Below are 18,759 nucleotides of genomic sequence, written 5' to 3' on the forward strand. Positions count from 1 at the left end.
AAAAAATAGCAATTGGGTCAAACTGTGGTCTAAAGCCCTGAGCTCACAAAGCATTACAGGTAGGTCTTGATTGGAAGAAAAGTTCTTATCTGTAAAATTAATAATGTGGTTTAGTGCTTTATTTTTAGAGGACTGCATTTATTTTTGTCTGTTGTTATGAGGCAAAAAGCAGAAAATAAATGGAAGTGATTTTTTTTTTTTCTTTTTTGCTGGTCCTTAGAACTTTTTTTTTTTTCATTTCTACATAACAAACTGTCTGTTATATTAATGAACAGATGAGTCTTAGTAAGTAAGTTTTATTCATTCAGAAAATCACCTTGTATTTGATCATGGTCACTTGTCTTTCCTTTTGCTTTAAGCTGCTCATTGGCTGGCAAGAAATAGCTACTTGTAATAAAGACATTTCCCAGGCTGAATATTAACCTTGTAGGAAAACAGTTGGTCCATTATCTTGAGTGCATCTTTTCTAAGCTAAGTATATATTAGAGAACCATTTTCAGAAGAGTACATTAGATTCTAGAAACTGCTTCTGTTCATGACTGAAGCTATGAATATTAATTCTCTGACTTGAAAATCAGCCCTTGATGTGTCTATTTTCACTGAAACCTTAAGAAAATGAAAGATGGGTGACTTCAGCAATAGGTAGTCACAGAGCTGCCAGACGACTGCAACTCCTCTTCTATGGCCTTCACCTGAACCTTGTCCCATCTCTACATCCTCCTGCATTACCAAGTTCCTTCTTCTTCGTCAAACAGAGCTTTTGTAGCGCAATAGCAGGAAACATGATACCAAGAGCTATTTGTAGTCAGTGTCTCTATTTAATTCCTTACAGTCTCTAGTTATGCGATTATTCCTTTTCCTTTCATATTTATTGGAAAATATTAATGCATGTATTGATTTTTGGCTACCCAAATGTAATCAAAAGGCTTACTGAGCCCACTCCTGACTTGGAGAATAAAGAAGTATATGCCATTCTGCGTGCTGAGAATGACAGGCCCTTTTGGAATCAGTGGATAAGCTACAGTGAATAGACAGAAGCCAACATAAAACAAGTTTAAAATTGTTATTGTATATGTAAATCAGTATCGTTCTTCTACTTTTATATCCTGTTTTGATTTTTTTCCCAAGCTATTTCTTTGTTTTTAACCTCACCATATCAGACATGTTAGGTGCTGTATATTCTTTTAGATACTCTAAAAACTCAGAAAATGTTATGAAGGGAAAAAGAAAGGATATGGCAGATTGGGATTTTTATCCTGTAAATATAAAATGTCAAGAAAGAAATTTAACTTCTTTTGTTAGCATTTTCTACTTATTAATACAGTGGAAATTGCATTCTCAGATCTTCTTCACTGGTAATATTTTAGAAAACTGAGATTATGAGCTCAGACTCCATGTTTTACAGGGACCTCCTGGTGCAACTGGTGCTGAAGGCAGACAAGGTGAAAAAGGTGCAAAGGTAATATGTTCAAGAATTTTTTTAGGAGTATGGGAATGTAAACCATATATAGATGAAAAGTAAATTGCTTATCGTGCATTGAGTGTGAAACTTATCGAAGTAATAATAGGTAAACTGTAAAATCCAAATTAAATCCCAGAATTAGTAGTAATACATAATGGAGCACATAGTGGACTCTCTCCTGTGGCAGCCCAACTCGACTTGCCCCTGTGGAAAAGCAGATGAGCATGCTTTTGCAGGATCCACATCTTTGTATGAAGCTATCAAAACTTTTGAACAGAAAAGTGTCCTGTGCAGAACAGTTTTACAATAGTTTTTAAAAAAATGGAGTGAGGAAACTCTGCTCTCACTTCGCAGCTTGTATAACCCTACAGTGCCAAGCTGAGTCAGCTCTGCCTCTCTGACCTGTTGCTTATGGTCTTTCTAGGGTGAACCTGGTGCAGAAGGGGCTCCTGGAAAAACGGGCCCAGTTGGTCCACAGGGACCTGCAGGAAAACCGGGCCCAGAGGGTCTCCGGGGCATTCCTGGCCCTGTGGTAAGTAAGCAGAGCATATAATAATATTTTAAATGTTGCATTTCTCGTATATTGTCTGGTAAAGCAAACTTTGTTTTTTCTAGGGAGAACAAGGTCTACCTGGAGCGCCAGGTCAGGATGGCCCTCCTGGGCCTCTGGTGAGTACCCTTCCTTTCAGCGCCAAAACAGAAAAAGCACTCTTTAAAATATACCATTAACATGTCCGTGCATTTACAGAAAAATGAATGTACAAGTCAGTTCTTAGCACAAAGTCACTATTCTTCTCTGCTGGTAAAATCTGATACCCAACTGCCTTCTAATTTTACTGCTCTACTTTAGTAGGCAGCTGTGCTGAATGCTGCTGAGTTATACCAGGTAAAAAGTAGAATAAGGCAGTGCAAAGCCATATTGTACATCCATTGATTTGAATGACTGCTAGTTTAGAAAAACATTATTCAAAGGGTAAAAGCTCAGATCATACCTATTCCTTAGAGAAAGAAAAAAATAAGTCAGACGTAGGGCCAAAAAGGGACTTCTACCAAAGAAGGAAACATGCTAGTTTTATAAAACAGAACACCAGGATCATGTCTGTTGTTCACTGTGGCAATCCCAGGAAATATAATCCAGGACCAAAATGTTTGAAAGCATCTGAATGAACCAAGCTCTCAGTTTCTAAGGCATCCAGAGCATATCGCAGTTCTGCTGTTAATATGATTAAAGCAAGGGAAGCTTACAGATGACGTATTATCAAATTACATCATTGCTTCTATTTACACTTGCTATTTTAGTGCTTTTTTTTTTCCTAACAAGCTGGAAAAAACCCAAAACTGTGAGCAGAAATTGTACAGTATTGGTCTTCTTATTCAGTATTATGTGCAGAAATTCATATCTAAACTACATGGCCAGCTGGTAAATTCTTCACATGTCAAGCAAAGGTGATACAATTTATGGAAACATCTTACATCCCTTGCTCTCCAAACTCACTGGAGTAGAGTTCACCTCTATTATCATAGTTGAGGGACAAATTTGGAATAAAAAGCTTCAAAACAAAATATGGACTGTTATGGTTTGATGGAAATAAGCTAGTGTTACACTCTCAAGGCATTTTACAGTTTGTGAGCAGTGTTAACACCTACTAAGTAAAATCCACTCTGCTATTTTGGCCAGAATATACAATCAGATTACTTCAGGAGAACAGGGCAATAAGCGGCTATCCGCCACTTCAGGAGTGATGTGGCTCTTAAAGGCAAAACCGAAGGCTGTGAGTAGGAAGTGTGAAGGAAATAATCTGTTCTTTTTCCTATATGGACTTGGAAGATACAAAGGATACAGGTCCTTAGGCAGCCTTAATACTGAAAGTTTTTGCAGTTAAACTCCATACCTGAACTCTAAAATCTTCCAAGAGCATTCTTGCCTCCCCAGTGAGAACTCAGGGCCTGAACATCAGCTGTAAGATTTTCACATCATACTTTTCCAGTATATAAAAATGGAAGTGGAAAAAATGGGGAATTTAAACTGAAATGCTGCATGAATCCAGCCTTTTACCCTAAACCACTCTTTCACTTTCATGTGCATATGTGAACAGGAGCAATTGCCTTTCCTTTCACTGACTGAAACGCTTTGATGGGTGAAAGTATTGGGTAACTATTTACCTTTCCAAAAATGTTTCGAACACGCAATTTCTTAACCCATAAGCAAGGAGTTTCAGAACATATATTTTTATGTCCACACACTAGAAAGATTTATTTTTTTTTCCAATGAACAGTGGTCTGGTACATAGATGTATCTATCAATCAATTCTGTGTATAGAATTATAGATGGTATTACAATGACACCTACATATAATTTCATTTTTCTCTGTCCCTTAGAAAACAATAAGGAAGAAATAATGTACTGAGTAAACTTTGCACTACAAGTCTTTGTTGCTTTTCATTTTAACATTCTAATGTTGTCTAAGGCCTCATAGATATCACTTGTAAGTCAGAGGTTGGGAACAATGAATGAGAAGCTGCAAGGAAAAGGACTCCCTTGTGCTAAGCCTGCAATAAAAACACCTTCAAAGAGTTTATGATGGACCACCACCATAGTTTTTAAATGACATGCCCAATTTACAAATAAAATGCATGGGGCACTGAAAACTTATCTCTTCAGTTACAATTCTAAGCTGAAATCTAAAAGCCAATGAACAATTATTCAGCAATAATAAGCATCTCTTTCCCTTGTGTCAGTCACCAGGAGCCTCCAAATACATTATGAAAAGATCTCTTTTCCAACAGTAGAGAGCTTAACTATTCAATTCAAATGTGAAGCTGACTGTATTAATGAACTATATACGCTAAATGCAAAGGCTTCCTGACAGCTAAACAAGAACGTTTTTTAGGTGCATTGCTGCAACTTAAAACTTTATTTTGGATTTTAAGAAAGTAAAGGTCATATGTAAAAGTTGCTGAGGTTAGGTCTCCCTTCTTCCCATTCCTGCACAGTAGATTGCTCTCAGGAGAAGAATATGAAAGCGGATTTGCAGTAGAGCACAACAGACTGCAGGTGAAAATGCCTGATTCTGTATTCCAAAAGCTTAAAAACTTCACTTTTCATTCATGAATTATGTATTTGCCTAGGCTTTTGCATCTAATGATATTCTGAAGTAGAGCTGCAAAGGATACGCACTGAATAATATTTGGTACATGAAGTGTTATGGCACTTTTGAATGTGTGCCAGGTTGAAAAGGTCACTTATTACTGCTCTCCATATCATAACTTCACAGGTGTCCGCTGCCAGCAGGAGACTGGTAGTGATGAGGTACTGACTTAGTCTAGCTGCTCAACGCCTAATGCATACGTGTTCAATGTGACATTAACAGCTTCTGAGAAACGAATGCACTGCGTGGCCTGAATTTTTCACCTCATTCTGTACAAATTACACAAAACAAGCATGGCCATTGAGAAGACTTCTCAAATCCCTCAAAATTCTTCTAAAATTATTTTAAAAGCATTAGAAATATTAAAAATAATTATAAAATTATAAATAAATATTTAAAAGTTTGGGTTTTTTTAAGCTGGGAAAAACAATCCAAAGAGATTTTAACAAGCTTCATACATAATATTTTTCTGTGCTATTGATCCAGGTATATTTTTGACTATTAGTAAAATAGTGTCTTTAATGGATTGCTCCTACGACCCCAGTAAAGATAGAAAAAGCACTGCCAGGGAAAGGAAGCTAGTTCAAGATAGAAGAACAAAATTACTCAGTGGTATTTGCAAGGGATGTGCAGAGAGTAAAATCTATCCATGCGAATGTGTTTATTCTTTGCAGTGGTTTCCCAGGTAGCAAGACTGGAGTTGAGTTTTCCAATAGATTCTCTAAGCATTGGCTTGCATAGGAACCACCTGAAAAAAGTTAGTGGTTTGGATTGTGCCTTCACTGCGCCCACCACAGAAATATGGAAGGGCTTGTAGAATGGTTCTGTTGTTCACAGCTCTGTCTCCTGCCCCAGCATTATTTCTGTTGACAGAAATCTAGCTGCATGAAGTAATGTTTGGAGAAAACTTCAGATAGAATAATGAGCATTTCTGACTCGGTTTCATAAAGTAACATGTGTCTTTACTGTGCTGCAGAAAGGATGGCTTGTAAATACAAATTAAAATTTGTAAGCTGCTTACATGATGTGAACCATGTAAATACTTAAAAAGGTATCAGTTTAACACCTCTGTAAGGTAACAGTATTATCCCTGTCCAACAAATGAGGAGTAGAGGGCTAAAGAGACTTAGGCAGCTCCTAAAAGCATTTAGGCCTGCCCAGACTAATAGTGCAAAACCTAACTAATTTGTGTAACTGATCCCATTTAAAAAGGTGACAAAGGGCCATAAACTTGTACATGTCAGTGGAGCTAGAACACCTAGATGACTTTAAATTAGATTTAAATGCATTATTCATGTTAATACAGGAATTTAAGGTGGCAAACCAAGAAAACCATAATCCCAAAACAATGCCCTGAGTGCTGAAACAAAATATGAGGTAGTTCTCCAACAAAAAAAACCATTGAGGAGCAGTTATTATACCTGATTTATTTTCTGCAAAAATCTTACTGAGCTGTAGTAAACTGTGAGAAAACAAATAACAGGATACCTTCCTCTGTCTTATAGAAGGGCTAAAATAAGCAACTAAAATAAGGTACAGCATTTAAGGTGGAAGTAATAACTGAAAGCATGTAATGGAACCACAAGCAAAAATGAGGCTAATCAACACAAAATTATGTGAATATTTTTTTAATGTCACTTGCTTCACTGAATGCTTTCAGTGCTCTTTAAGAATTTAGTTTACCCTCTGCTTCATAGATTTCTAATAATACAACACTTTAAAGATTTCTAATTATAAAGTAATTCAAATGCTACAGTACCATCATTATAAGTTTTTAAATGTAAATTTCAACTTTATCTTGGGCTCTAAATCCCACATCATCAATCACAGCCATCCACCACTGAATAACTCTGTACTTTCACTTATACTTCCTTTAACAATATTTCAGCAAAACATGATCTGTGCAATACGTTAAAACATGCTTTAACATTACTTCCCTTGATTTATTTAGGGTCCACCTGGCTTGCCTGGCCTGAAAGGAGATCCAGGTTCCAAAGGAGAGAAGGTAACGCTTTATTCTTTGTTTGTGTCTTTCCAATTTTGACCCATTCTAAAAGTCTGTATAAAATTGGCAGAAACACACACCAGAGTATTTGTATCAGAAAGCAAAACAAGTTAGTGTGTCTATCAATCACCTTCCCTTAGCCTGCATTGTAATCGTCAAGTTTTAAGCCACATCTGATATCCTGGAGATATATAGAAAGAAAAAGATTACTGCCTGTGTGGTTATCTACTGACTATGTGATTCTTCCTTGCAATGGAAATCCCAGAGACATGTAAAGAGAACTGTTGGTTTTACAAAAACAAAGTAACTAGAAGTAAGAAGTATTAGAGATTTTTATTTTAAAACAACAAAATGTAAATATTTAACAGCCATGATACTTGAGACATACAGGATAGCAGTTCCTAATGGAGTCCCAACAATTTATTGGTTGGTTGTGCTTCAGAGAAAAACTTTATAGAGAAAGGGATATAAGGTTGGTATGAAATTTGTACCCACAGGTATTGTTATTTCTGTATCGGTTTCAGTAAGGACTATGTTGCACTCAGATCTCTTTCATTGAACAAGCAGTCACAGCTTGCAAATAATCTCCAAGTCCAGAGGCCAACATGGAATATGCTTTCAGATTAATTGGTTTTCAGTTTAATTGTTGACTAGCAATAGTGATGAGATTTGAAAGCTCTAATTTGTGTGTTTGCAAAGCACATTTACTTTATATATATATATATATATATATATATATATATATGGAGTTTTAACTACATTCTCTTCTGTCTTGTTTAGGGACATCCTGGTTTGATTGGCCTGATTGGACCCCCAGGAGAACAGGGTGAAAAGGGTGACAGGGGTCTTCCTGGCCCACAGGGATCTCCTGGAGCCAAGGGTGATGCAGTGCGTAAAACATACTTGTGTTTTCATTCAAATTTCAGGCATCCACAGTCATTCTTTTGAGAGACATAAAGTTGCTATAAACATTTAACACCTGCTAGATGTTAAAACTTTCCTAGGCATTGTACAAACACAGTGAAGTTAAACAGCTTAACATGAGATCACAGAGTGTCTCAGAAGATGAAGAAAACACATAAACCTAAGTCAGGGATGAGATAAAATTAGCAGCACCAGCTCATCATGTTTATTAACTGTACTACCTAAGGTAGCTTCCTTTCTTGTAGTTATTAAGCCATGTTTTAAGGTACCATGTAAAAAGTGACATTTCCAAGCTAGTCTGAAGGGTAGCACAGTCATGACTGTCAGTACTGCAGTGTAAGAACAACTACAAGCAACTCAAACTGTCAGATAATGTTTTGAACTTACAAACTATTTTGGACCTTAGCAAATGGCCTAAATCAAAACTCATCAGGGATGGATGCTTAGTAGGACTACCTTTTTCACAGCTACACACACATTTTTTAATTGAGTCCAGTTTGTAGAATGCTTTAATCCTGTACTTATTTTCTGATTATTTCTTAGGGAATTTCTGGCCCTGCTGGTCCACTGGGACCCCCTGGTCCTCCTGGTTTACCTGTAAGTAATTTCAAACACTCCTCCAGTCCGAAACACTCCTGTGTTGTGTGGAATACTCTCCAACTATAGTTGTATGTTCTTGCCCATAGGGTCCCCAAGGTCCCAAAGGTTCCAAAGGATCCAGTGTGAGTAACTCACCTCCATTTTTTTTTGTTCTTTTAATTAACTTTTGTTTGTGTTATTTTTTAACATTGTGCAGCATGGTTGACAAGGTATTTCTTTCATTGCTTTATAGGGTCCTGCTGGTCAAAAGGGTGACAGTGGGTTACCTGGTCCACCTGGTCCTCCAGTAAGTAAAGAAGTCTTATCTGACATGCATACACATTACACTGGCATGATGATCCTATTTTGACACAGTTAGAAAACAGCAGTTGTGAACTTGCAGATAGGAAAATCTTAACAATTGTTTGAAAATTCATTTTTCAGGAAACCCAGATCCACCAGACACAGAAATACACTGTCTGCATGGAAAAAAAACACTAGAAACTTAGAAAATACAACCGCCCCCATACAAAAAAACCCTCACAATAATTATTTATTGTGTTACATTAAAGCACAGAAAATAGTATGATATTGCTTTCCCCCTGTTGATACTTCTCTATTTCTACTATTTCTTTTTTATAACATAACTATCTAAAATGAAAACAGTCTAAATCTGAATGAGTGTTTCAATTTCTTGAAATGAAATATTAGTTTATAGACCCCAAGTGGAATTTTAAAGTTTTATCATAGGAAACATCCACAGTTTTCATTTATCACAGGCTATGTCTGTGCTTGAGGGAACTGACAAGGATGAGGAGGCAATCGCAAGTCAGTGCAGCACACTGATGTGAGGGCAGCACGTGCTTTCCCAAACAGCAATGTAGTGAGAAGAGTTTAGAACACAACAATGGTGTGGCCTTCTACAATCAGCTTGTTCTGAGGGTGAATCAAAGCACATAGGCATAAATCTTAAGGAAATATGTGCAGTAAAGAATTTGAAGAAAGCCTATTCAAAGCCTCTCCAAGCCACATTGTGTGGTCTTCCTCTGGGTATTTATGCAGGTGAAAAACAAACAGAAAAGGTAACCAGAGATTTTGTTTTCCTCGCAGGGTCCTCCGGGTGAGGTAATCCAGCCGTTGCCAATCCAGTCACCCAAAAAGACAAGAAGATCTCCTGATTACATGCTATCTGATGCTGGTGATAATATTCTGGATTATTCCGATGGCATGGAAGAGATTTTTGGTTCATTGAATTCACTAAAGCAAGACATTGAGCACATGAAGTATCCAATGGGCACTCAGAATAACCCAGCCCGAACTTGCAAAGACTTGCAACTCTGCCACCCAGACTTCCCAGATGGTATGTTAATATTGCATGACAAAGGCAAACAAGCCTGAAGTTATGATCTGCTAAGATACTTTGACAGAATAATTAATTTTTTGGTAGATGATTAATATAGTTGCTTAATAAATACAGTTTCATTAAATCCATTTTTGCAGGTATAAAATTTCATAAAATGTAAGTAAGGGATGTTCTCTTGGTAAAAGCCAAAATTCTTTAAATACATAACCTGAATGGTTTTAGATTTAAAATTTTTTACAGTGCTAAATAAAAAACAGTTATTGTTTTGAAAGGTGGGCCTTACATTTCTAGAAATATCCAAACAAGAGAGGGATGAAAGATTGATTATATTTAGATCAATGAAAAGTAAAATTAAAAAATGTCAGCATGCTCAAATAGCTAACAGCTTCTTTTAAAAGAAATAAGAATTATTTTAGTAGCTGTATACTTTAGCTTAGCATAATAATATAAAATAGAATTGGTATTATATGAGATTTATTACTGATTATGACTCTCAAAATTTAAAGTTCTTTTACCCTTCAAAACAACTATTTGTTCTACGGTATGACCACTGTTCTGTATCACTCAGCAAAGACCTGCAAGTTTATTTGACACTGTTTAATGCTTCTAAGTATAAGCTTAATAATACGCCGAGTAGTATGAACAAGACAGTGTGTTCTGAAGAACTGTCTTGATTTCATTATGCTTTATTATTTTCTTCTTTTTTTTCTAACTGAGTTTACCCCTCTGGAGAGGTTTAACTGAAAGCCAGCCTTCACAGACTTTTCATCCTTTCAGATTTTTTTCAATCGCAATGGATATTTTTCCCAGTTCAAAGCACTATTTTTCTGGTTTTAAATGGGAGGAAAAATAGATTTCGACAGTTTAATAATATTTTATTGCTTTAACTCTAGATAGATAAAAACAGAAGGTTGCCTTGAGGAGTGTTTAAGCAGAGTGTGCTATATGAAAAACACATATTTTACAATTCAGTACCCTCCTTAATAATATTTTTTATAGAACACATTCACCTTCTTCATTTACCAGTATTTGCTTATTGTTTGGAGCTTTCTTCATAGAAAAGTAATATTATTTTGGTTAAAACAGAAGTAAATGCATTCATTAAAATACAAAATTCTCCCGCGATAAGACCTACAGGTAAGAAAGACTGTTTTCAATAAATACAGCTTGTATCAATTGAATTTTAAAATACCATAAATGCTTTATCTATGCCCTGTATTCAGAAGACAGAACTGGTGAAAGGATTTGTCATTTCTCTTTGAAACCTCCACTATTTGCTTGAAACTGGATTAGAACAGTAGTGTCAGAAAACCATTTGCTGTCCTGCTGTGAAACTAGCTGGAGATAAGGACCCACATCACAAAAATCATCATTATAATTAGAATGGTAAATTTTTTAAAGGGCTGATTTTTAGTGGACCTTGGATTGACAGCCACTCTCTTTTATGCTCAGCCTTCACTCACCCTGCATTGTAGGGCCTGAGTTCTCCATCATGCCAGTCTGGTAGGACTGCTGAGACTATGGGAAGCCTCATGCAAGTTTTAACTGTATTTTCCACCATGTCACCTAACCAAACATTAGTCAATGTGTTTTATTAACTAAAGCAGCCTGAAGTGTCACTGGTGTTGCAGCTTCATAACCCAGCAGTAAAAACCATCTTTGCTTGAGGTACTTCTCTCTCAGTGGAAGCTTTAGGTACTTGTGCCAGCTACAATCTCACCAAGCCCTGTGCTGCCTTTTTATGTAGATAGGTATGCAAATGACTCCAGATTTTGCTCTCTGGCCTAAGCCATAGCTTATTTCTGCCTAAGGCTGCCTCTGCTCTGTTTTTGAGAGTGCCATCATAACAGGTACAAATCCTCCTTCTAGCTGAAATACTGAAGTGGCCAAATTGTTGAGATGTATCTTTCACATATAAGGTCCATCTTGAGACTAAGTTCTCTGCAGTTCCTCCAAAACCTCAACTGTATCCTGCAACAGAGTCATGGTTTCAAGCAAAATTAGACAAAACCAAAAGGACATAGATAAAAACAGACTTTGATCCTGGTGTTACCTTTCATAAACAACAGCAACAAATCGCAAGGCAGCAAAGAAAGGGTTGCTTTCTCATCATTCAGATAAAATAACTTTGCCACAAACTTTGGAGGACTATTACATAGCAGTAAAACCTGGATCTTCCAAATACCACTTCCACTATATAAGGCAAATATTTTCTCATTTGTTTTAGGGGAATATTGGATTGATCCTAACCAGGGCTGTTCTGGAGACTCCTTCAAAGTATACTGCAACTTCACAGCAGGTGGGGAAACATGCATCTACCCAGATAAGAAATCTGAAGGAGTAAGTACCAATCTGTGTTTTCAGTTGGCTGTTGACAAACCCTACTATGCTTTTGCAATGTCAAACTAGACAGGATAATTAGTCACATTTTCATATATCTTTCTGATTACACTGAAATTTGCATAAATCTGAATGAAGTAGTAAAATATTACATAGAATTAACAAACAGTACTTTCACTCCTTTTCTTAGACAGGGAATCTATGAACCTGCTTGCTAACCCTTCACTGCATTGCAGAATGCAACATAGCTGTGCAGCCAGTTAAAGGGCACAATCTAGCATTCAACACCTAAAAGCTAAACTCTTACTGTGTTTCGCTTGGGGGTTCGTTTATATCTATTCATTTATGCCTACGCAAAGTAGATGTAAACCACTATGTATCAACAGTGTCCTCACTCATTGTTATAACTTACCTCTGATGGGGCATATGGTGTAGAGGAAGGCTTTCTAAAAGCTTGTCTGAGTGAGAAATATCTATCAGCATCAACATCACTGAAAACTCTAATTTAGACACTCTTCACAGGTACAATTTATACAAGTTGACAATAGTCTTGTGTAATGATAGGACAAGAGGTAATGGCTTTAAATTGAATGAGGGTATATTTAGATTAGATATATGGAAGAAATTCTTCACCATGAGAGTGGTGAGGCACTGGGACAGACTGCCCAGAGATGCTGTGTTCAAGCCCAGGTTGCTCAAAACCCCATGCAGCCTCATCTGATGGAAGGTGTCCCAGCCCATGGCCAGGTAGGTTGGAACTAGAAAACAATTCTATGATCAAATAGAAATAGCTCTCTTTATAAGCTATCACCTTGGATTCCATTTAAAGTCACTAATTTGAAGGCATTTTATGCAAGAAAAACATCCCATTTTAGAGCTTTAAAGAGGCCAAGATATCAGAAAGAAGAACTGTTCTTTACTATCTGATGTGAAATTTGTCCCAGGTAATGTAAAAACTTCCTATCTGCTAACATGTTTTAAATACTGTCTCTGCTCTTCTGCCACACAGGTTAGAATTTCATCATGGCCAAAGGAGAATCCAGGATCTTGGTTTAGTGAATTTAAGCGAGGCAAACTTGTAAGTTGTCATTGCAACATACCAGTTATTCACAAATCAGGTACATGCTATCAGTGATCAGCAGATCCCAAGGAATTTTATAAATATTTAGATAACGAAAAGACTCTTCACCCCCAGCCTTTTTGCCCTAAATATCAGAGCAGCTATATGGCCTCTTGCCACTGGACAGCAGAAGCCTGGAGTGTAGATCCCCTGCCCCATTCTAGGTAATTGGAAATGCACTGAGTATGCAAAGGTGAGACTGCAGGCTGACAGAACTTTATAATTAACTAAAAACAGATTCCCAAAGAGATTCTGCTGTTTTACACTATATGGCAAGATTAATTCTCTTTCACATTAAAATGAAGCTAAAATATGTAGTTTTTCGTCCTAAATATATTGCTACAACATGAAAATCTATTTACTGAGTCATAGCTTTACTGAACTTTAAGACTCCATAAAATGTTATATATTGGTTTATTTTTTTTAAATAAGGAAGGACAGTTATGTGGTTCTTTTGTCAACAATAATTTTGTTTTGCATTTTAACAAAGAAAATAGATAAATATTCATGTAACTTTTATTTTCCAGCTTTCCTATGTGGATGTTGAAGGCAATTCCATTAATATGGTCCAAATGACATTCCTTAAACTACTGAGTGCCTCTGCCAGACAAAATTTCACTTACAACTGTCATCAGTCCGTAGCTTGGCATGACGCATCATCTGACAGCTATGACAAAGCGCTAAGGTTCTTAGGATCAAATGATGAAGAAATGTCTTACGACAACAATCCTTACATCAAAGCTCTTCATGATGGCTGTGCAGTAAGTAGACATTCAATAGAGTCTTTATGAAACCAATCTGTCAATGAAAGTAGAAATCAAACCAATTCATTTTTTTCATAGCTTTCTCCTGAGAAAAGCTTTCTAAAGACTTTACTTTCAATAGACTGCCTCATATTAAGACTTTCAACTGCAGTACACTAGTCCCTTATTTAATTTTCATTTGGAAAAAAAACTGTAATAACCAAGCAACAGAAATGGAACAAACCTGGCATGGATACAGGCTGTCAGCATCGTTGTGCTGAAACTAGTCTATCTGCTAGCATGAGCACAGTATAAGAGAAGACCAGAAGCAAAAAACATAATCAGGGGAGGCAGCCCATCAGCAGAATATACTCAAAACCAAGGCATACGCAGACAGAACATTTAGTGAATACAGTAAAAATATGTATGAGCCGTATGTACGTACCCAAACATAGCGAATTAATTGCATAATTTGATATATGAGTTTGTATTTCCTTTTCTCATTTTTTAGTAGTCAAAGACAGGTGATGTTTGTGGATTGTTCCTTTCAGAATCCTCTCTTAGCTCGGCTGAAATCACTGAGCTGTCCAAACATGCATCAGCTCTCTGACCACCTCTCCAGCAGGGGCCTTGTAGGCATAGCAACTGTTACCTCTCTTCAGAAACAGAATTGTTTGTACTGGACACATTGAAAAAAAGACACCAAAGGAGCAAGTGGAAGTCAAAGCCTCATTAATTATTTGGGGTTTTGATATGGGAGCATTTTGAAGGCAGTTCCTGTGAAGTCAGTGATAGAGAATCAGAAACCTGAAAGTGCTAGGATACATTCCTGGCTTTGAGACAGAGACACAGCTCAGGTAGATGCAGAGTCTCCTCCCCTCAGTAATGAGATTCTAATACATAACTGCATCATGTCAGCCTTTCTGAATGCCATGTACACTTACTTTGCTTTTGTTATCCACAGTGGGCAACAGTAGAGCTCCAGAGAGAGCTGGAAGTAATTTAGGGTATAACTCTGTCACTAAACTGAGAACACTCAGATCTACCAACCTGGATGCTCACCTAAAAGCCAAGACCCTGGCATACCTGAGAGGGGTCTCAGCAAGAGACAAAAGATGATCTGAACCAAGTAGAGTCCCAATAACTAACTTGGCTGGATGATATTTAGAGGAGATAGAGAAGCAAAGCTGTGCAAACCTGGTTGGTAGTCCTGTCAGGCTACTACTTACTTTCATGTCCACACAGCTGCTGTAATATTTGAGAGACAGTTACAATCTTTCTTCTTAGAAGGAGACCTTTCTTCTGTCTTTCAGAACTATTTAGTGATTTTTTTTTTTCACAAAGAAGACATGCACACTGCTATGAAACTATTGTTATTATTATTGTTAATATTATTATTAATAACATATTATTATAGTATAGATGCGAACTCAGAATTCTCTAAGAAACATTAAATGTCTTACATAATTTTTCATTTGTAGGTTTCGTTTAGTAAATCAAAAAACTATGGGCCAATCTTTCTAAAAGCAAAAACATTTCATATCACCTTTATAAAATAAAATCCTAAGAAAACATAAACTGTATCATATTCAGTGCATGAGGGGGCAATAATTCGTATATCCTACACTTCATAGATAACCTGTAAAGTTCTACAGCACATGCATACTGCTCTGATATGTAACCACGTTTGCTCTTCTTTTTTTTGCTTCTCTTTTAACAGTCAAGAAAGGGCTATGCAAAGACGGTGATCGAAATCAACACACCCAAAATAGACCAAGTGCCTATAGTTGATGTGATGATCAATGACTTTGGTGATCAGAACCAGAAGTTTGGATTTGAGGTCGGTCCTGTCTGCTTCCTTGGTTAAGCTTAAGAAAAAATCAGATCAACAAAAATGTTGCACTTTGGTGCTACCAACCCACTTCATGCCACATGCAAGTTTTGAATAAGGATGGCATAGAAAATATGTCTTGCTGTGTGTGTGTCTCTTATCTAGGAAGTAATTGTTGCCCTTGTAGGGCCAGAATCACATGACTTAAACTTATTTTGCAAAGATGCTGTGGCACAGACAGACAACATAGGGCTCACTTTAGGAACACCCCCCCCCTTTGGATTCCTTTGGTGCTGTAAAAAAACAAACGACATGGTGCTCCTTCCACTACAACAAAGAGGTGTTAAGAAAGTGTTTAATAAACTGTAATTATTCTATGTACAGTACTATACTGGTATTTCTCTGTCCACTTCCAAAACTTGCATGTGTCTCTGAATTGCATCAGGCTCTTATAGTATAATTACAAAACTACATTGTCAATACTGTATTGTATGTATTCTGAAAAAATAAAGCTGTAATTGCCAGTGAAACCAATTCCATCTCTGATTAATAATAAAATCCCTTTGTATATATTGTTGTTGAAGAGCTTTGTTATTTGAAGTCATCAACAAACCTTAAGGTGGCAAAACTGGAAGACCTTGAGCAGCACACTCAGCTCTGCTGATATCACTCAATTTCAATAACGAAAGCACCTTCAAAGGTGCTGTATTCCATGGTGCTATACCTCAGACTTTTTATTTTCTTTTCTAAATCCATAATTTCATAAGATACCTGTATATACCTAAAATAAACAAGTTTCTATTTTTGGGTGGGGAAAATATGTAAGAAAAAAAACACCACACTATTTCTATGTAAGAGCTCTGTTCAAAAATCTGTGTGAAATAAATTAGTAACATAGCTTTCTTTTTTTCTTAGCTCATCTGAATTCGTTTCCATTGTGCTTATTTGGTCTGCATAAATATTAAAACTGGATTCTAAACAGTTATTTATGGATTTTTGCAGTGTTTACTTAGATTTTTCTGTAAGCAATGATGGATATTTGCTTCCTGAACTGGATACACAAAGTTCCACAGAATGGTCCTATACAATATTTGCCCATCCCATTAATATGAATTTTTTTTTCCTGTTATTTCACCTGAGGGCCAGGGATGCAATATGTCTAGGTCATGTGATTCTACAGAGTTGCTAAGCAACAGAAGAGGGACTGCTTCCCACAGAGCTGTCTTTGACCCAAACTCTTACAATTTGCTATTCAAATCTCACCAAAAAGTGTTGGTTTGGCCTTCCCTCTGAACATCTTATTCAGGTAGCTGGAAGTAGAAATTACATTTTAGCTTTACAACACAAATCCTTTTGTAATTATTTTTTCATAATATATGTAAGACTTGAAAAGAAATGTTTGTTTTTATTTCTTATTAATTGTTAAATTAAATAGTACTAGTTTCTGCTGGCTCATTTCCAACTGGTATTTTCTTATGCACGTTTATACATGTAAAAGTGAGATTTCAAAAGTCAACTTCTTGCTGTTCATATTTTCTTTTATTTTTGAACCAAAGTTTGTAACTGTCACCTCAAAGAGGAAAATACAAATTTTATTAATAAAATCAAGTCTTGTCTACCTGGATTGGTCATTCTCTTTTTTTTTTTTTTTTTTATTCCCATGCTACCATCTGTTTAAAAAAAATACAGTTATTTGCTTAAGATTCTTCCCCTTGGCAACAGCTTTTTTAATTTTAAAATGAAGCTTTACATGTTAATGGCTGATAGGAGATGCCTTAATATCAATTGATTTTCTATTACAAGTGCGCTCATTGTTCTGTGAACAATCTTCTGTTATACATGCACCAAAAATAACTTGAGAATGAAAAAGACAGGATATTAAATGTCATGTCTATTATATTTACCTGGAAAGGTTTCTTGTTTGTGTTCCTTTTCTAGGCATACAAATTATCAAAGAGGCTATTTGTTAATTCAGTAAAAAGCAATGCCAAGACTACTGCAAAGGAGCAGACTGCTCTAAAGCTATTTATTCATTTTGTTTTCAGTAAGGACATCGAAGATTATTACACTGAGGAAGGCTGCAAGCATACAGATATTCAGACATGCTGCTCTAGCCAAAATTGGTCTTGTTTTTTTCTCAGCTATGTGAATGAAGGCTCTGTTCTAAGGAGAAAGGATGAAGCCAAAGCCTACAATGCTACCATGGACATGTTTTGTCTCGCTTCTCTCAGGAGCTTTGCCAGAGCTTGACTTTGTTTCCAGTTCCTCAAGGGTGGAAAAGTGATCTCCGTCAAAACACATCTAACTTCAGCAAGGCAGACAGGAGTTGTTAAGAATTCAGCAGCGGGATTGGGATCTAAGTGTCTTCTCTGTTCCCTGGCATCATCTAAGAATTTTTTTTTTTCAATACTAAAAAGTCATTGTAGCTTAATCTTGCTAAAGCATAAAAGAACTCCAGCTTGCATAGTGATTAAAATGCAATTGAAAAAACCAATTCAGTCCATCCACTATGGTGCCATTACATTATATACACTACTAAAACATTATTTATATAAATAGGACATGACCAAGGGCCTTCATCGTTTTGTAATTTCCATTTTGGTGGGTGATGCTGACTATTCAATTGTCTTTCAATGTCTAGTATATATTTCATGAGCTATTACAAAGTAATAGTAGTAGTAGCCTTCAATTTCCTGATTGTCAGACATTCTACACCCAAGTGACTAACGTTATTGTTTCTTCTCATACTCAGCTGGTATTTTCAGAGCAACATAAGGCTCAGCAAGGATAATCACTCAACCTCCTTCATGATTTTAGAACAAAAAACATCTGCCACAAACAGCAACAATAAACCCTCAACAGATAACAAGAAAATCAGAAATTAATCACTTTCCAAATGATACAGGAAGCACAATGGCTGATGGAATATTTATCATCATTTCTTCTTCTATGTACATTAAAGAAGACTGGATGTAAGTACCTGTCACAGTTCTTTAACAGCTTGCAAAGCCATCTTCTGATTTTGTGCCCTGGCCTGCACTTTATGCCTTAAATGGTGGTCAGTAAAGTTATTTGCAAGAAGAAAACCAAATTCTTCTCTAGCCCCAGAAGTTTTCTAACTTGGATCTTCTGCTGTGTTTTCACCATAGTACGGATGTGATAGGTAGTCCACAGGGCTGGGACAACACGGCTGCCCAGAGTCCCAAGGTCATCCTGATGACCAGGAATGAACACAGAAGCTTC

At 36.6% G+C, this 18,759-nt stretch overlaps 1 protein-coding gene across 5 annotated transcripts in view; it reads left to right on the forward strand.

Moving 5' to 3' along the window:
* Positions 1-17,140, forward strand: part of COL11A1 (collagen type XI alpha 1 chain) — a 148,088-nt gene extending 130,948 nt beyond the window's left edge. For all 5 annotated transcript variants that reach the window (XM_082053671.1, XM_082053672.1, XM_082053673.1 and 2 more), the window contains 13 exons: positions 1,406-1,459; positions 1,887-1,994; positions 2,078-2,131; positions 6,563-6,616; positions 7,397-7,504; positions 8,084-8,137; positions 8,227-8,262; positions 8,373-8,426; positions 9,230-9,479; positions 11,710-11,822; positions 12,832-12,900; positions 13,470-13,703; positions 15,406-17,140. In XM_082053671.1, coding sequence (XP_081909797.1) covers positions 1,406-1,459; positions 1,887-1,994; positions 2,078-2,131; positions 6,563-6,616; positions 7,397-7,504; positions 8,084-8,137; positions 8,227-8,262; positions 8,373-8,426; positions 9,230-9,479; positions 11,710-11,822; positions 12,832-12,900; positions 13,470-13,703; positions 15,406-15,552 — 1,335 coding nt within the window. In that variant the 3' untranslated portion in view covers positions 15,553-17,140. The remainder of the gene's footprint in view (positions 1-1,405; positions 1,460-1,886; positions 1,995-2,077; positions 2,132-6,562; positions 6,617-7,396; positions 7,505-8,083; positions 8,138-8,226; positions 8,263-8,372; positions 8,427-9,229; positions 9,480-11,709; positions 11,823-12,831; positions 12,901-13,469; positions 13,704-15,405) is intronic.
* The last annotated feature ends 1,619 nt before the right edge of the window (positions 17,141-18,759 follow it).

This window comes from Streptopelia decaocto (genome assembly GCF_964273445.1).
Source record: "Streptopelia decaocto genome assembly, chromosome: 5".
Lineage (NCBI taxonomy): Eukaryota > Metazoa > Chordata > Aves > Columbiformes > Columbidae > Streptopelia > Streptopelia decaocto.